We start from the raw sequence: 14643 nt of genomic DNA, 5'->3' as shown, positions 1-14643 counted from the left end.
GTAGGTAGGTTTCAAGAACAACACACTTGTATTAGAAAGTAGATTGGTGTAATTTGAGACTGTATACATTGCTAAAGCTGGGGATAATAATTTTAATTAAAAATACCAACCGACTTTCAAATAAATTATTTGAAGATGTATTGAATTTCCTTGAAGTGAAATTCACAGCAGTATTGCAAATTTTGTACCAACTAAAAACCTAAGAACAAAAAGGTATATAATGGATCACACAAGAAATCAAAAAGTTGATTAGAAAAAGACACTATCTGTTTGGTCCCATCCCTGAATCTGGATCTTTTTTTTAATATGAAACAAGTATGTTTGGTAATTTTTTACATAGTTAGTGATCTGGCTTTTTAACTGCCATCCCTCATCCTTCCAAAAACTTTTGTTGTAATTAATTTTCAGATGCCCCATTATAGCAGATAAAAAACATTAATAGAGTAAAGGTTTGTATATAATGTGAACCAAACTCAATGTTGAATCTAGACTTTATTATTGGTGCATTTTGTACATCATTGGCACACTGGTAACTGGTCAGCAGGCCAAATTGGTACACTGGCATTTCAACTAGAGAATACAATGTCTTGTTTTATTTTATTTTCCTATCATCATCACTTTTATGACATAAATAACCAAATGACGCAAAACAGCCACACAGATGTTTGTGGCACTTGTTCCAATATACTGTAGATAAGCATTTTGTGGGTCAGATCAAAACTTTGAATAGATTCAAATAATGAAGCAGATTTCTGATTATTTTGATGTGGAAGGTTGAAGAAATTGAAAGTAACCAAACCAGTAACCAAACCAGAAACTGTCACAAATATTAGCAGAGAAATATCGATGTAGCCCGAAGCCATGGCCAACATTGAGAAAAAAATCTGAAAGTGAATTTTCTGCCGAAGCGGTTCAATGATGACAGGTTTAGGTCATAGCTTATATATGATAAAATGTGGGAGTTTGCGGGTTTGCCCTGGCCAAGTCATACCAGAGCATACAAAAATGGTACTATAATCTGCCTTGCTTCATGCTCAGCATTAAGAGGTTATTTGTGTTGTTCAAATTATCAATTATAATTGATCATCATTTGGTTGAGCGAACCAATAAGATAATCAATTGTGAAACTCTATAAACGGTTGTGTGTAAAGGGAGACTACTTTTTAGTTGTATGCTAAGCACAAAGGTTGGTAAAACTCCAAGCCACTAAAGTTGATCTGAATTATTTAGTCCCTTCACAACTACAAGTATAAAACCATAGGATGTTCCATAGATGCAAAATTTCATAATTAGGAACATATAGTCATGATTACATGATCAAATTGTTAAATTGTTGAGTTAATAAATTTAAATATTTTGATGATTTGTTTAAGTTTAAATGTAAAATCCTTTGTAGTATTTGTAAACAATGACAAACAAGAAAACCACGTCCTTCTGTACTTTAAATTATAGACATTTCATATGAATGAAAAGATTTTGGGGGATTGTTACACTATTTCAGTTACATATGACTGATCAGACATAAAAAGTTGCTTTCATTTAATAAAGTTGTAGAACAGAAATAACACACAACACAGTAGAAAAAAATGTAATATTATTATCAGGTTAAAGTATACATGTCATTAAAAGAGACTACTCCTGTACAGTTATTAACATTTTGAACTCTTGATCAAAGATATAACTAGAACAAACAAAATTTAAATTTTGCTCTTAGTAACTGATTATAATTGATTATCAGTTGTTTAAGTTGAACTGATTATCGATTATGAAGTTCTGACCAATTCCCATCACTAGAGGTTAGTGTTAGGACTGAGCAGCCTAGTGTCAGGATAATGTGACTGGATGGGACATGATGCCACATGCCTGTAGCATGATGCCACGGTGCTTGACATCACTATAAACTGTCACACTGCAGGAATTGTAGCAGTATGACTCAAATTGTTAAAGCTACATTAAAAATTCAAAACACACATATATGATACAACCCTAAAAAACATAAAATGTTTGATCTGCGTCAACACTTGCAAAAGATGTCCATTTACCATCGATTATTCCAATTTTCAAAGGTCAACACCTTTAAGTCTGGAGATCACGTTATTGCATCATCAGACAAAATGGATGAAAAAACTCTTACGTATGGAAGGCAATCTAAGCAAAGGAGAGCATTTCAGTCTGTACTTTCCATGAAGTGAACTTGATGTTGAGAAACTTGATTGTCATAGACTGACTCACAGTATTTTTTCTTGTTTTAGTGCACAATAATTTGTGCAGTACACTTTAGTCAGTAAAACTAGTGCAGTATTGGTTCATTCATTTTGATCCTGTATATTTTAAATTGTCCCCCTCAAACTACATGGTGGGACCAATTTGGCATACATGACTCAGAACCTAGATTGAACACTGCAAACTTAGTTGTATAATTTTGTTCTTGTTTTTTGAAGTGAAGTTGCTTTTTGTAATTGTAGATCTTAAAAAGCATATATATTGACATTAATTTGATCTCTGGTGTAAAGATTACATTCATCAATAAAGCAGCATCCATTTTCTATTTTCTGTACATTGCAGAAATGTAACAATTCTTTTTTGTCATATTCGGTTTTGTAGGATTGTCTTCATGTTTTTTTTTCTTCATATCTGCCACTTTCATTATGCAAATGGTTTGCTGTTATAAGGATATTAGTACTGTACTGATATTTGTTTAATGATATGGTAGGAGAGATAAAAATACCTCACATTTAAAGTGTCATTGTTTGAAATAGAGCGCATTTTAGTGTTTAGATATTTATCTTTTTCCTTATTTATGCAAAATCATGAAGTATGGCTTTTGGATTATTGATTGGCATTTGTTGATACATGTACTGACATACCACCATTCCAGCTAGGCAGGTACATAAGGGCAAGGCACCATGCCCCCATCTCTGCATGCATCATTCCTTTTTTTGGTCATCTTTTTGCTACTTTCCCTAATTTCTTGTGTTAGATTGCCACCCCATTTTTGTGTAGTACTGTGTCCATTCAGATCAGCATGTGTGTTACTGAAGTTGCACAGTTCCGAATCAAGTATATGCCAGTAATATGGCATGCTAAAACCAGATTTTTGGACGGTCTTAACATATACAAAATCTAACATCAGATTACTTCTAGGGTTTATGAATTATATAAAGTCCAGAGGGAATTATACAGTTTTTAAAATCATGAATATGTAGTCAACTCATGCTCTATCCAGCTGCATCAAATGTAATAAGTTTCTGAAATTATTTTAAGAAACATATTTCAAAAAGTTTAGTAAAGTATAAACTTTGTAGCTTTTTATACCTTGATATGTATTGACTTTTGTAAATTGACACAGTAAAGTGCCTGCTCACAAGAATTTCATGTGCTTTGTACCCTTTTGGAGGACTAGGACCACACCCTTACAAATCAAGTTAGAACATTCCATGCTACTTTCTCCAGGTTTAGCTTTAATTTCTCAGAAATATAATAGTTGCATATCATGATAAAGAGGATACAATTCATTGAGCAGAAATACTTAAGTTTTTCAAAATATATCCATTGTCCACTGATATAAAGCAAATTTTATTTTTATTTTATGCTCAAGTGTATTGGCGTGCAAGATGTATTATGTATAACAGATTGAAGAAGAGATTTCTTACTGGATCCTGCATGATGTTAGTGGTTTGCCATTTATGCCCTGCTGTGTTTTGTACTTATTCACACAGAAAATTTAAACATTTACATGTCTCGTTCCAAATTCAAAGTAAAATAGCTTATAAAGAAGAAACAAAATAATTTGCACCGTGTTGGATTTGAATTTTTGTTGTCATTGATGGAAGATGGCCATATTTACCACTCGGCCACAAAAGCATCTAAGAATAACTTCAAAATTTCATAGTTATTTTAGCATTGACATGAGAGTGAAATTATATATCTTATTTCACTGCAGTGAATTATCACTATTATTTTACTTGGAAAATACGTAATTCAAGGCCTAGCATAAAATAAAAATTATTATCCTGTTTATAAAGGTTGGTATATCTGTTGATAAGTCAGAGGGGTTAAGTTCAAGTTTCTGTCAATTTAAGAACATAGAAACATATTCAAGTTCAGTGGGAAACAAGATCGGACAGTACAATAGGATTAGAACTGTACTTATTTACATCTCTTTAAAAGAGTTGCATAGCATGCAATGCAATAACTAAAGGGAACATAAATCTATCATAGATAATGACTAGCAATTTCTAATCAAAGAAAATTTGGCATGAAAGTTAATGTTAATAGTACTTACTGTACCATCTCTATAAAAAAAATTACATCAATTTCTTCTTCAGCTCTGTTACCTGATAGTTGTAAATCCAGCCCTCCCAGGCTACAACATTCTAGCTAAAAGTTATCTGCCCACCTAGATAGCAGTAAAAGTGACCTCCCCTTGATACTGGGGTTGGCACCAAGTCCAGCGAATACTAAAGTCATAACTTTCAGTCATATCGATTAGCACACTCTCTACAGGCAGAGAAGCCTCACAATCCACATATGAAAATTTTGGAAGTTTTCTATTTTAAAAGCATATATTAATCTCCAACTTTTTTATTCTTTCTTTCCTCTACAACAAAGTTTCTGGCTTTTCAGTGTCCTCATAGACTTAGGGTTTTTACTTAACTAGCAATTATTTTTATTATTAAAGCATATATATGATCTGACAATATTGTCCAAATCAAACTCCGGGAAAGCTTTGATTACATTCATGATTTATATCTGCATTGTCACCAATTTAACTGAAATACTTTTACAAGAAAAGAGGGTATCGTTTATTTGCCAATCAATCACGTGTGCTTACGTACACACACAGTAGAATATGCGTTCTTTGAATTCATGTCAGAGTAGCCTTCTGGGGGGTAGTATAATTACAATGATAAGGATTAAATGTTAATTAGTCACACTGGCTTCTACTTAAGCATAGCCTTAAGCAATTTTGCAGATTGGCCCAAGCTGACCAGAATATGAAAAGGAGGTTCATAATTGAGGCATGTCATGGGAGTGTGTTACATGGAGAAACAGAGTGACCTTGGAGAATTTCACTTGTATTTGACCTGGAAGTTCTAGTCTCTGAGAGCCCTGCTTGTCAGCAAGTTTCATTCCATTTGGATAAAGGTGTTGAAGCAGGCTCCTCTTGTGCTACCTATGAAGTAGCTAGAGAAGAAGCTCAAGGATGGCAGCTCACTAACATGCAGAACATCATGAGTGAGATAAGATGACTTCCAAGCTGTTGCTAAATACAGATTCTCTTAAAATGCCAAAGGTTTGAGAACAAAGTGAAGCGACATATCTTAGATAACGAGGCACTAAGTTGGGCATCATAAGCAAGCAGAGCCTAATGGCACTATGTGGGTTAGACTGATCATGGGAGTGCCCGTTTAAACGGGTTCATGAAACTGGGCAAAGCTCGTTCTTCTGGCGGCTGATACTGTATAATCGACTGTGGTCATTCCCCACATATTCAAAGATTGACAACCAGATTAGGCTGCACATGAAGAGCAGATGTCAGTCTGTCCATGGTCTAAATCCATAAGACAAAATATGGTCTAAATCCATAAGACAAAATATGGTCTAAATCTCTAAGACAAAATATTGCAGACAATATATACAGAAGTAGCGCAACACACATCCTGCTTTATGAGCATCAGTGTATATGTAGAGATGTACCCTATGATAATTACTTGTAAAAAGGTAGAGTATTGCAGCAGTACTATTATTATTTAGGAAATGGACAGTAAAATATTAATTTTAATAACTGTTACCTGTAGGAAATGCCAGAAGCCGGGCTATGCAAGTAAAATCACTGAAGCATAACTTATATTAACTATGAAGTGGACACTATGACTAAACTATGCATAGAAAACTTACCTGTATGTATCTGACAGAAGTGAATGTTACGCAGCAATTTTATATGAGTTTTCTATGTCACACACCAGATCTGCACCTATTTAAATATAGCTATTGCAGTGTAAAGGGATGCAATTGTGACCCATGGAGGTACTTCTCATTTTCCTTTCTATCCTTTTTAAAATGAAGGATTCCTGCATTTATGCCAGGGACTCTCAGAAATAGGCTGGGTACTCCCAAATTCGAGGTGTGAAGCATCCAGGACTCCTTATCCTCAAATTCTTTTGGGAGCCCTGGCAAGTCCTCTCATTGTTATCAGGTATTACTTGATGCATGAAGACTCAGCCTTGCAGGCTTCAACTCAAGACCTTTTCTACCTACTGCCAATGGAGTTCTGTCCACCACCCTCTACAACAACTGTCTGGTTTAAGTTTTGGCTACAGGTGATTAATGACTTGAAAGGAAGAATTTACTTTCAATATACTTCCATGGTTTGGTTGAGTTACTATCATCAGTCAGGTTGATGAAATCCTCAAACAAGCCACCAAGGTGACCGATTTCCCTCCCTCACAGTCACAGCTACAATGGAAGGATTATCAAAGCAATAAACAAAAGATCATAGGGACACAAACCACTGGAAAGCTGTCCTATTGAATCCACAGCGGTCAAGAACCTTAGTTCTCCAGAGCAAATGAAGAAAAGAGGCAGAGATAGGACAATCATTTCTGCCAAAGTGAGCTTTCCTATCTCAGAATGAATCATCTTCACACTGCCATTATCACAGATTTCAGTAGGGGGAAGACTCCAGTTGTTCACTGCTGAAAAGGACTAGATATACCACAATGATGTATGGACTGGGCAAGTGGTTTCATAGGGACTCAGTATCACTTACAGCACACCTCCTTTGTCCAGGGTTCCCTCAGCTTCAATGTGGCAGTCTTTTGCCCTCTCAACAACTGAAGTCTACTGACTCGATTCATTTGTACTCCTTGGTTCACAATGAAAACACCAAATCAAGTTCTAAATGCCATCCTGGAGGAAGACTAATCAATCAACGTGGACTTAGAAGATGTGTATTTTCATGTCCCTGTTCACATGGCTTTTAGATAGTTGCAAAGATTTGCTTACAAAGTCATGGTTTACCAGTTCATGGCACTCCCAGTTGGACTCGGCATTGTTTCCAGTGGATTCACTTGATTGATGGACCAGGAAATGACCCATATCCAGACTACCTCCATGGTGGCAACATCAACTACATGAAATACAGTCTAAAAAAAACATGTGATTTAAATCTTTTAGCAAGATATGATATCCCTTGCTTCTCAGCCTTGGTTATCTGACCTTGAACCATCTCAAAATTTTGTTCATCTATGTACAGAGATCAACACTCAATAAACAGAAATGTCTTGCTCAGCAATGAGCAATGAAAATCAGAACTGGGGTAGCTATCTTATATGGGGAAATCTAGGGAATTCCTTTGCCTGCTGGTTTTGCTCAATGTGGCAGCAGATCTTTTAGTCCTTGGTCGCCTATTTATGCACCCATTACAAATAATTATGACCTTGTGGCCAAGACTATGCCCATTGGACCAACTTCTCACAGTCTGCATAAATATGAGGTTCCACATCAGCAGATGGGGCAACCTCACTTGGTTCACATTGGATATACTTCTGCAGTACAACCTCTGGAGATCACAACCTGTACAGATGTGAACACAGAGCGTTGGGGGCACACTTCCATCCATCATTCTGGGAAGCCAGTGGAGCGTGGCATACTCATGATCATCATTTACATCTCAGTATTCTTGAGATAAAAGCCATTTTGAAACCTTTTCATTGGTGAGTGGGTTTGTATGAGAAGTGAGTTATCATTCTGTCTGACAACATAACTGTAAAGTATCTGCAACAGCAGGGTGGAACCAAGTCCACAGAGCTTTGTGTTTTGGTATTTTCTAAGTAACATCTTCAATGACAAATTGACATCCAAGTTCATATTCCAAGCCTACTAAAGACATTAGCTAATTCATTGTCTTTGTTTTAGAGAATCAAATAATACAAAGAGAACGGTCTATTCATCTCTTGGTTCACACTCAAATATGTGCTTGATAGGATCAACCAATGGCAGACCTATTTGTGAGAAGGTGGAGTGTACCTGCCAACTCCTGTTTCCAGAGGTAATACAGAAAGCATGAGAATCAGAGTATTGCCTTGTCCTCATTGCTCCTCTCAGAGGGGAAAAATGATAGATCAGTTACCTTATCAATCTCGCAACAGTAATCTCCAGGAAATCTAGACAGTTACTGATCTGCTCAAGCAACCATGATAGCAGATGTTTCATTCCAACCCAGAGTTGCTGAACCTGCATATCTGGATCTTGTGAAACAGGCCATCAGGAATAGACCATTCTCACAACCGTATGGAGAAATTGTTCAAGTGAGGTTGTCCTTTACATTAAAGGCATAAAAAGACAGAAAATCTTTACACATTGGTGTGCCCAAGAACACATTATACCACAGCAGGCATCAAAAGCTAACTTCCTGCTATGGCTGTTTGATGAGAAACAATTGGTACCAATCATAATCAAAGACCACTGATTGATGAGAAACAGTTGGTACCAGTCATAATTAAAGACTACAGTTTGATGAGAAATAGTTGGTACCAATCATAATTAAAGACTACTGTTTGATGAGAAACAGTTGATACCAATCATAATCAAAGACTACTGTTTGGTGAGAAACAGTTGGTACCAATCATAATTATAGATTACTGTTCCATGATCACTGATCATTCATCATGGAAGAGAGGATATCGGACAAAACAAAGACATATCTTATCATCTGTAAAACTTTGATTACACAAATGCATAGAAGCTGACACTTTGCCAAAAAGTGGAATCTATCATGGGTACAAACCTGGCTGAACAGGACACCATTGTAACCACTCTTAAGAGCCTCATCGGATCACTTCTCATATAAGACCTGCTTCCTTACTGCATCTGTCAGTGTTACTGAACTACATACAGTTTCAACAAAATGTGTCAGGATCACTCTTGATGGTCCCTGCATTCATTGCCAAGAACAGGCTTCCATTCATAGGGACTTTCGTAATAAAATTCCTGTCTCTCTGGACACTTCATCTCAAGTTCATGTACCCAGTGCAAGTTCTAAAGTGGTACTTAAGAAAGGATCGAGCCATTGACTATCAGGAGATCATGCATCTTCTTATCCCTGACAGGGGAAAATGATGACATATCAGTATATACAGCTTTGTCTTACAAAATGATGTTATTCATTCCACATATCAGAAATTAACCCCAGACACAATGAATTTGCTTTGCATCTCAAAGTTAGGGCAGTCACCACAAGCACTGCAATTTGAGCAAAACTGTTCTCTGTCATTATCCATGCTGTGGGATGAAGATTCAAGTCCACTTCTCCAGCTTTTGTCTCAGAGATCTTTCATCCTGAAAGGCTCAACTCAGTCTGGTGGGATCTATAGCTGTGTTGCAGAAGGTTACCTTCTCATGTTGTGTGACAGATCTTACCTATTCCCGTAAGAAATTATGACTGAGTAACATAATTGAAAAAGAAACATTCTGGGCCATGGCTTAGTTACATCCATATAGAGAGCATGCCATCTGCTCCAGTATTCAGGCAAGTGGGTGCCAATCCTGATATTAGTGGAAGATCACTCTAACTGCCACCTTGGTGGGCAGATACCTTTCAGCCAATAATGATATCAATGGGAGATCACTCTAACTACCACCTTGGTTAGCAGATACCTTTCAGCTTTTTAGCTAAAATGCTTTAGGCTGCGAGTGCTGGATTTGTAAGGTAGTTGAATTCTCCTAAGATGTTATTTTTGAGTAAGTGTTATTGAAGAAGCTTATTTTACTTGAAAAGTTTTATTTCTTGATTTACCTAATTAACATATGGTGATAAAAAGTGTAAGAAGTACAATGAAAAAGAGGCATCAACACAAGTCATTGTTCCACATATGTAAGACATATTTTTTCTTATCAGAAATAGAATGACATATATCTCTTGACTTCTTTCGCCAATTAATAGTAAGGAGTAAACACTCATGCATTCATGCATACACAAACACACTCACACACAAACACACAGAAGGCTGGTCAAGTCACAAGCCCAATGTCCTGGACTACTCATTTTCACTACTCATTTTAGAAGCCAGGCAAATAAAATTTTCCAAGTTGCTAGTCCAGAACAAGTGCTTTTTTCCTAATATTTAAAAAATTCAGGCAAGTCTATATTCTCATGCTTTAATCACTTTATTTACTTTTATCTGACCATTTACGCCTTCAGGGCATAATGAACAATTGATTCTACCCCTTTCCATGTATATATTTCCATCCTTATATCACACTTACCAGTTATGTAAGTCAAATGACCAGTCACATGCCCACTTTGTACTCTTGTGTTATTTTAATCATTTTAGAATAGTTTCATTATATTTTCATTATACCATTATTATATTTTCATCAATAATGAATTTTATGATTGGGACAGCTCGTTTGTGTAGGTGGCCAATAGAAAGTGCATGAGCAATGAATAGCCGAGAAAAGTGCAGGAAGAGTAAATGTTGCTTTTCTGTACATTGCAGTACTTACAACAATGAATTAATTAATCCTTCAAAACAGAAATTGTTACTTTTTCAGGACCACAGTTCTACAGTTGACTTGCTAAAGACCTTACAAGATATGCCCATGAATTTGGACGTCCTACAGGTATTTAACTTGTCATTAGGAGAGGGTTCAAGAGTTGTTGTGTGGTGGTTGCAGGTATCAAAATAGGTGTTCTTTTTGCCTAAACAGACAACCTTCTCAATTGTTATATACATGTACCACCATTTTTGTTGTTGCATACATTCTGTCCATAAGGTGGAGCTTTCATAATGTTGTCTTCATGACCATCCTTTCATACATGATTTTGTTTTCAATTGATAACTTTATGTTGCATACAGTACCTAAATGAAACTTTGCAGGTGGGTTGATCTTTAGGAGCCCCCCAAAAATGTTATTTTGAGGTTCAGGATATCAAAGGTCAAGGAGAATGGTTTCAGTACAAAATCATTAGTTCTTCTTTATGTACTGTCACTTAACTTTGGCCTATAGGAGATTTTAAAAAACTAACGATTTTGGGGTCAAAAGTCAGATATCAAGGTTACTATGACTAACCAAAGTCGGATATCAAGGTTACCGTGATTAACTGAAGTCAAATATCAAGGTTACTTTGACTACTAACGAAGGGGGCCCCGAGTGGCCGAGTGGTCTAAAGCACTTTCTGTTACGGATCACTGTCATCTCACCTCTGTCTGCGTGGGTTCGAGTCTCAGATTCGGCCAATGTGGGTATGTGAGAAAGCTTGCCAGTAGCTTCTCGTGGGTCGGTGGTTCTTTCTGGGGTTTTCCCGGGTTCTTCCTCCACCATTAATACTGGCTGTCATGTATAGCCTATCGTGTGCTGAAAAATGGCATTAAACCCTACAACAACAACAACAAAACTACTACTAACCAAAGTTGGTGCAAGAACATTCTGCTTCATATACCTGTATTAAATTTGCAGATGGTTGCATTATAGGCTACAAATAACTGTAATTATCAAAGAGTTTCAAAAGATCAGAATCACTCTTACTTACTAATTAAATTATATAGTCACTTCATTTCTGCTTGGCATACCTATTGCAAACTTTGCAGATGGATTGCCTTGTAAGATATAAAGAAACCTATTGGTATTGGAATCCAGATGTCAGACATCAAGGTCATGATCTGAGACAGAAAGTAAAATGATTTTGACACAGTTCTACTTATCTTCACCCAGACTTATTAGATATATTGTATTGGATCACACCAAGAAGCCTACTGAATAATTTTTCACCTGAAGGTGAGGTGTCAAGGTAATTCCAGTATGACAATGGGAAATACTTTTTTGCAGAAAAAAGTTCTTGTAAGATATAAAGAAAACTGTTGGTATTGGAATCCAGATGTCAGACATCAAGGTCATGATCTGAGACAGAAAGTAAAATGATTTTGACACAGTTCTACTTATCTTCACCCAGACTTATTAGACATATTATATTGGATCACACCAAGAAGCCTACTGAATAATTTTTCACCTGAAGATGAGGTGTCAAGGTCATTGCAGTATGACAATGGGAAATACTTTTTTGCAGAAAAAAGTTCTTTTGCCTTCACAAGTAGATTACGCTTGATACAAAAATAATAAGACAGGTAATATGTGGCAGACATACAACATATGAATTTTGGTTCTCATGTTTTTAGTTTGTTTTTATTTTCTTTGTGCTGAGTGTACAGGGCTTAAGATATTTTCATTAGCTTCTTGTCTTGCAGTTTAAGTGACTTGAAACTTTTACTCATCCTTCATCACCATTTACTCATCTTACACTATATGTGATACTGAATCTGCTTTAAAAAGATATGCAATTTGATAAGCATCTTGAAAAAGTGATTTGCCATTCTTCAACCATCACTTGAAAATATGAGCATAGAAGTGGAATATTTGATTCTTATAAAACAAGTCTTTCTGTGCCAACATAAAATACAATGTTGTTTCTGGACAGCTCAGTGTAAGAATGAGTTGGCTTTTGTGATACAGTAAATTCTATAATCCAGAGGAAACTTCCTTGCTTGGCTTTGCAACTAAGCTTCCTTTCTGCCAGACCAAGGATGAAACTAGGACCAAAGAGATTTCAAGGCAAAATCTTGTACAGTGGTCACTTTTTTATAAGGTCATCCCTTCTGTAGCAGGAAAGTGGCTTTACAAGATAGGGGGCCTTTCTAGAGAGGAATCACATGGATGTATGTAATAATTATATATAGAATATGAAATGCATACCAATAATTTCATGTTTAATTTTTTCATCCAAAAACCACAGGCATGTTATGAAATCAGTGCAATAAAACTTATATTAATGTGATTTAAAATAATTATGAATAATAATTAGTAGTGGTGCAAAATGACCTTGTCAGTAAAATCAAGTTTCTGACTAACTATCCATCCATTCCATTTTCTTACTTTTGTAGATGTACAACATTGAATGTTTATTTGAATCATTCTGTCAGCACTGATTAAAATACTCCCCAGCTTTTCATTTACTTGAATTGCTTTTCTTTTCCTTTCATACTGACAATGTCTAACAACAATTTCCACTAAGTGATTTCTTAATTTGTAGTTATTACAAAAATTGCTCTTTGTTTACAAAGGAAGTTAGTTTGTCACATGATTGCCTGGTTTTATTACAGTACCCTTGCAAATACATTTCATAATGTATGGCACAGAAGATTCAACAGCTAACATGCCGTTTTATTATCTGGTAACTGAATGTCACCCTGAGCTGAGATGAACAATACTGTGCTTCTCAGAAATGAGCTTTTGTCATCTTGATAATTATTGGTGGTAATAATAGTAATTACCAAAATCGCAATCCTAAATAAAAAACATCGGTAAGGATATTCAGATTACTTAAAACTTTGTATGGATTAAAATTATGTACTTTCCTGGCATGTGGGAACAATGTGTTGAAACGTCAGCAAATATTTATGAGATTTCTGTCTGTAAACCCCATTATGTGGCCAAACGTGAGGGTTACATGTGACAGTTTTTCACTAATATAGTAGCCACTGGCTGCAATGTAGGGGTACTTTAGTCAGGGTTTCCACAGGTCATTGGGGCAGGGACTTTCAAGAGGGAAACAACTGTTAAGGCATTCTCTCGAAGTCTTAATGTTGTTCACTTTGGACCTTTTAATATATGTATAGATTGATCAACCACAAGGTCAACAGAACATGGCCTCTTATTGGTATCATTAAGATCTTCACATAGGACTGTGGAGATGTGATTTTAATCAGATTCTGAAATGTTATTACATCAGCATTGTGATGGCACTGTCTGGCCAAATTGAGTTTAAACTGGGAAACAGATGCAATTCAAGCCAGCAACATTTGAGACAAATAGCAAATTGCTTCTAAAAGCTACTGGTCAGCTTTGGATATTGCTGGTTTAGTCAGCCAAACACACAACAATTTCCAGTGCTGGTGGTGGTGGCCCTGAGTGGTCTAAAGCGCTCTCTGTTACGAATCACTGCGATTTCACCTCTGTCTGCGTTGGTTCCAGTCAAGGATTCGGCCAATGTGGGTATGTGAGAAAGCTTGCCAGTAGCTTCTCATGGGTCATGGTTCTTTCCCAGGTTTTCCCAGGTTCTTCCTACACCATTAATACTGGCTGCCATGTATAGCCTATCGTGTGCTGAAAAATTGCGTTAAACACTACAACAACAACAATAACCAGTGCTGGTGGTAATATGAACCTTGGGGGAGAATCCATCCTTATTAATGAAACTAACTTGATGCTGCAAATAAATAAGTAAAAATGAAATTTTAGATAATTTTCAACAAAGCAGAAATATCAGTAATCACTGTCAGTGGAAATAACCCCAAAAATACACTGTAGGAAAAACTGAGGTCCTATTTTTAGGTCAGATATCTTGTTCCTCCTGTTGTATACTTGCATCAAAAATTAAAACTAACGCTCTTTTGTCATTTTTCCAGAAAACCAGAATTGGAATGACAGTCAATAACATAAGAAAAGCTTCTACCAAAGAGGAAAACATCACCCTAGCCAAGTCACTTATCAAAAGTTGGAAGAAGTTATTACCTGCTGGTGAGTTATATGTACATGTACCAAACTGTTTCCTTCTGTTTGGCATATATCAGATTTTTAAATTAG

At 36.1% G+C, this 14643-nt stretch overlaps 1 protein-coding gene across 2 annotated transcripts in view; it reads left to right on the top strand.

The window, feature by feature from the left end:
• Positions 1-14643, top strand: part of LOC149806653 (transcription elongation factor A protein 1-like) — a 41773-nt gene that overhangs the window by 1170 nt on the left and 25960 nt on the right. For both annotated transcript variants that reach the window (XM_089956195.1, XM_089956204.1), the window contains exons 2-3: positions 10558-10626; positions 14466-14577. In XM_089956195.1, the coding sequence (XP_089812321.1) occupies positions 10558-10626; positions 14466-14577 (181 nt within the window). The remainder of the gene's footprint in view (positions 1-10557; positions 10627-14465; positions 14578-14643) is intronic.

Source organism: Sinohyriopsis cumingii, chromosome 1 (genome assembly GCF_028554795.1).
Source record: "Sinohyriopsis cumingii isolate HCF-2022 chromosome 1, ASM2855479v2, whole genome shotgun sequence".
Taxonomy (NCBI): Eukaryota; Metazoa; Mollusca; class Bivalvia; order Unionida; family Unionidae; genus Sinohyriopsis; species Sinohyriopsis cumingii.
Note: the sequence above shows the minus strand (reverse complement) of the source record. Positions and strands in the feature narration are given on the sequence as shown.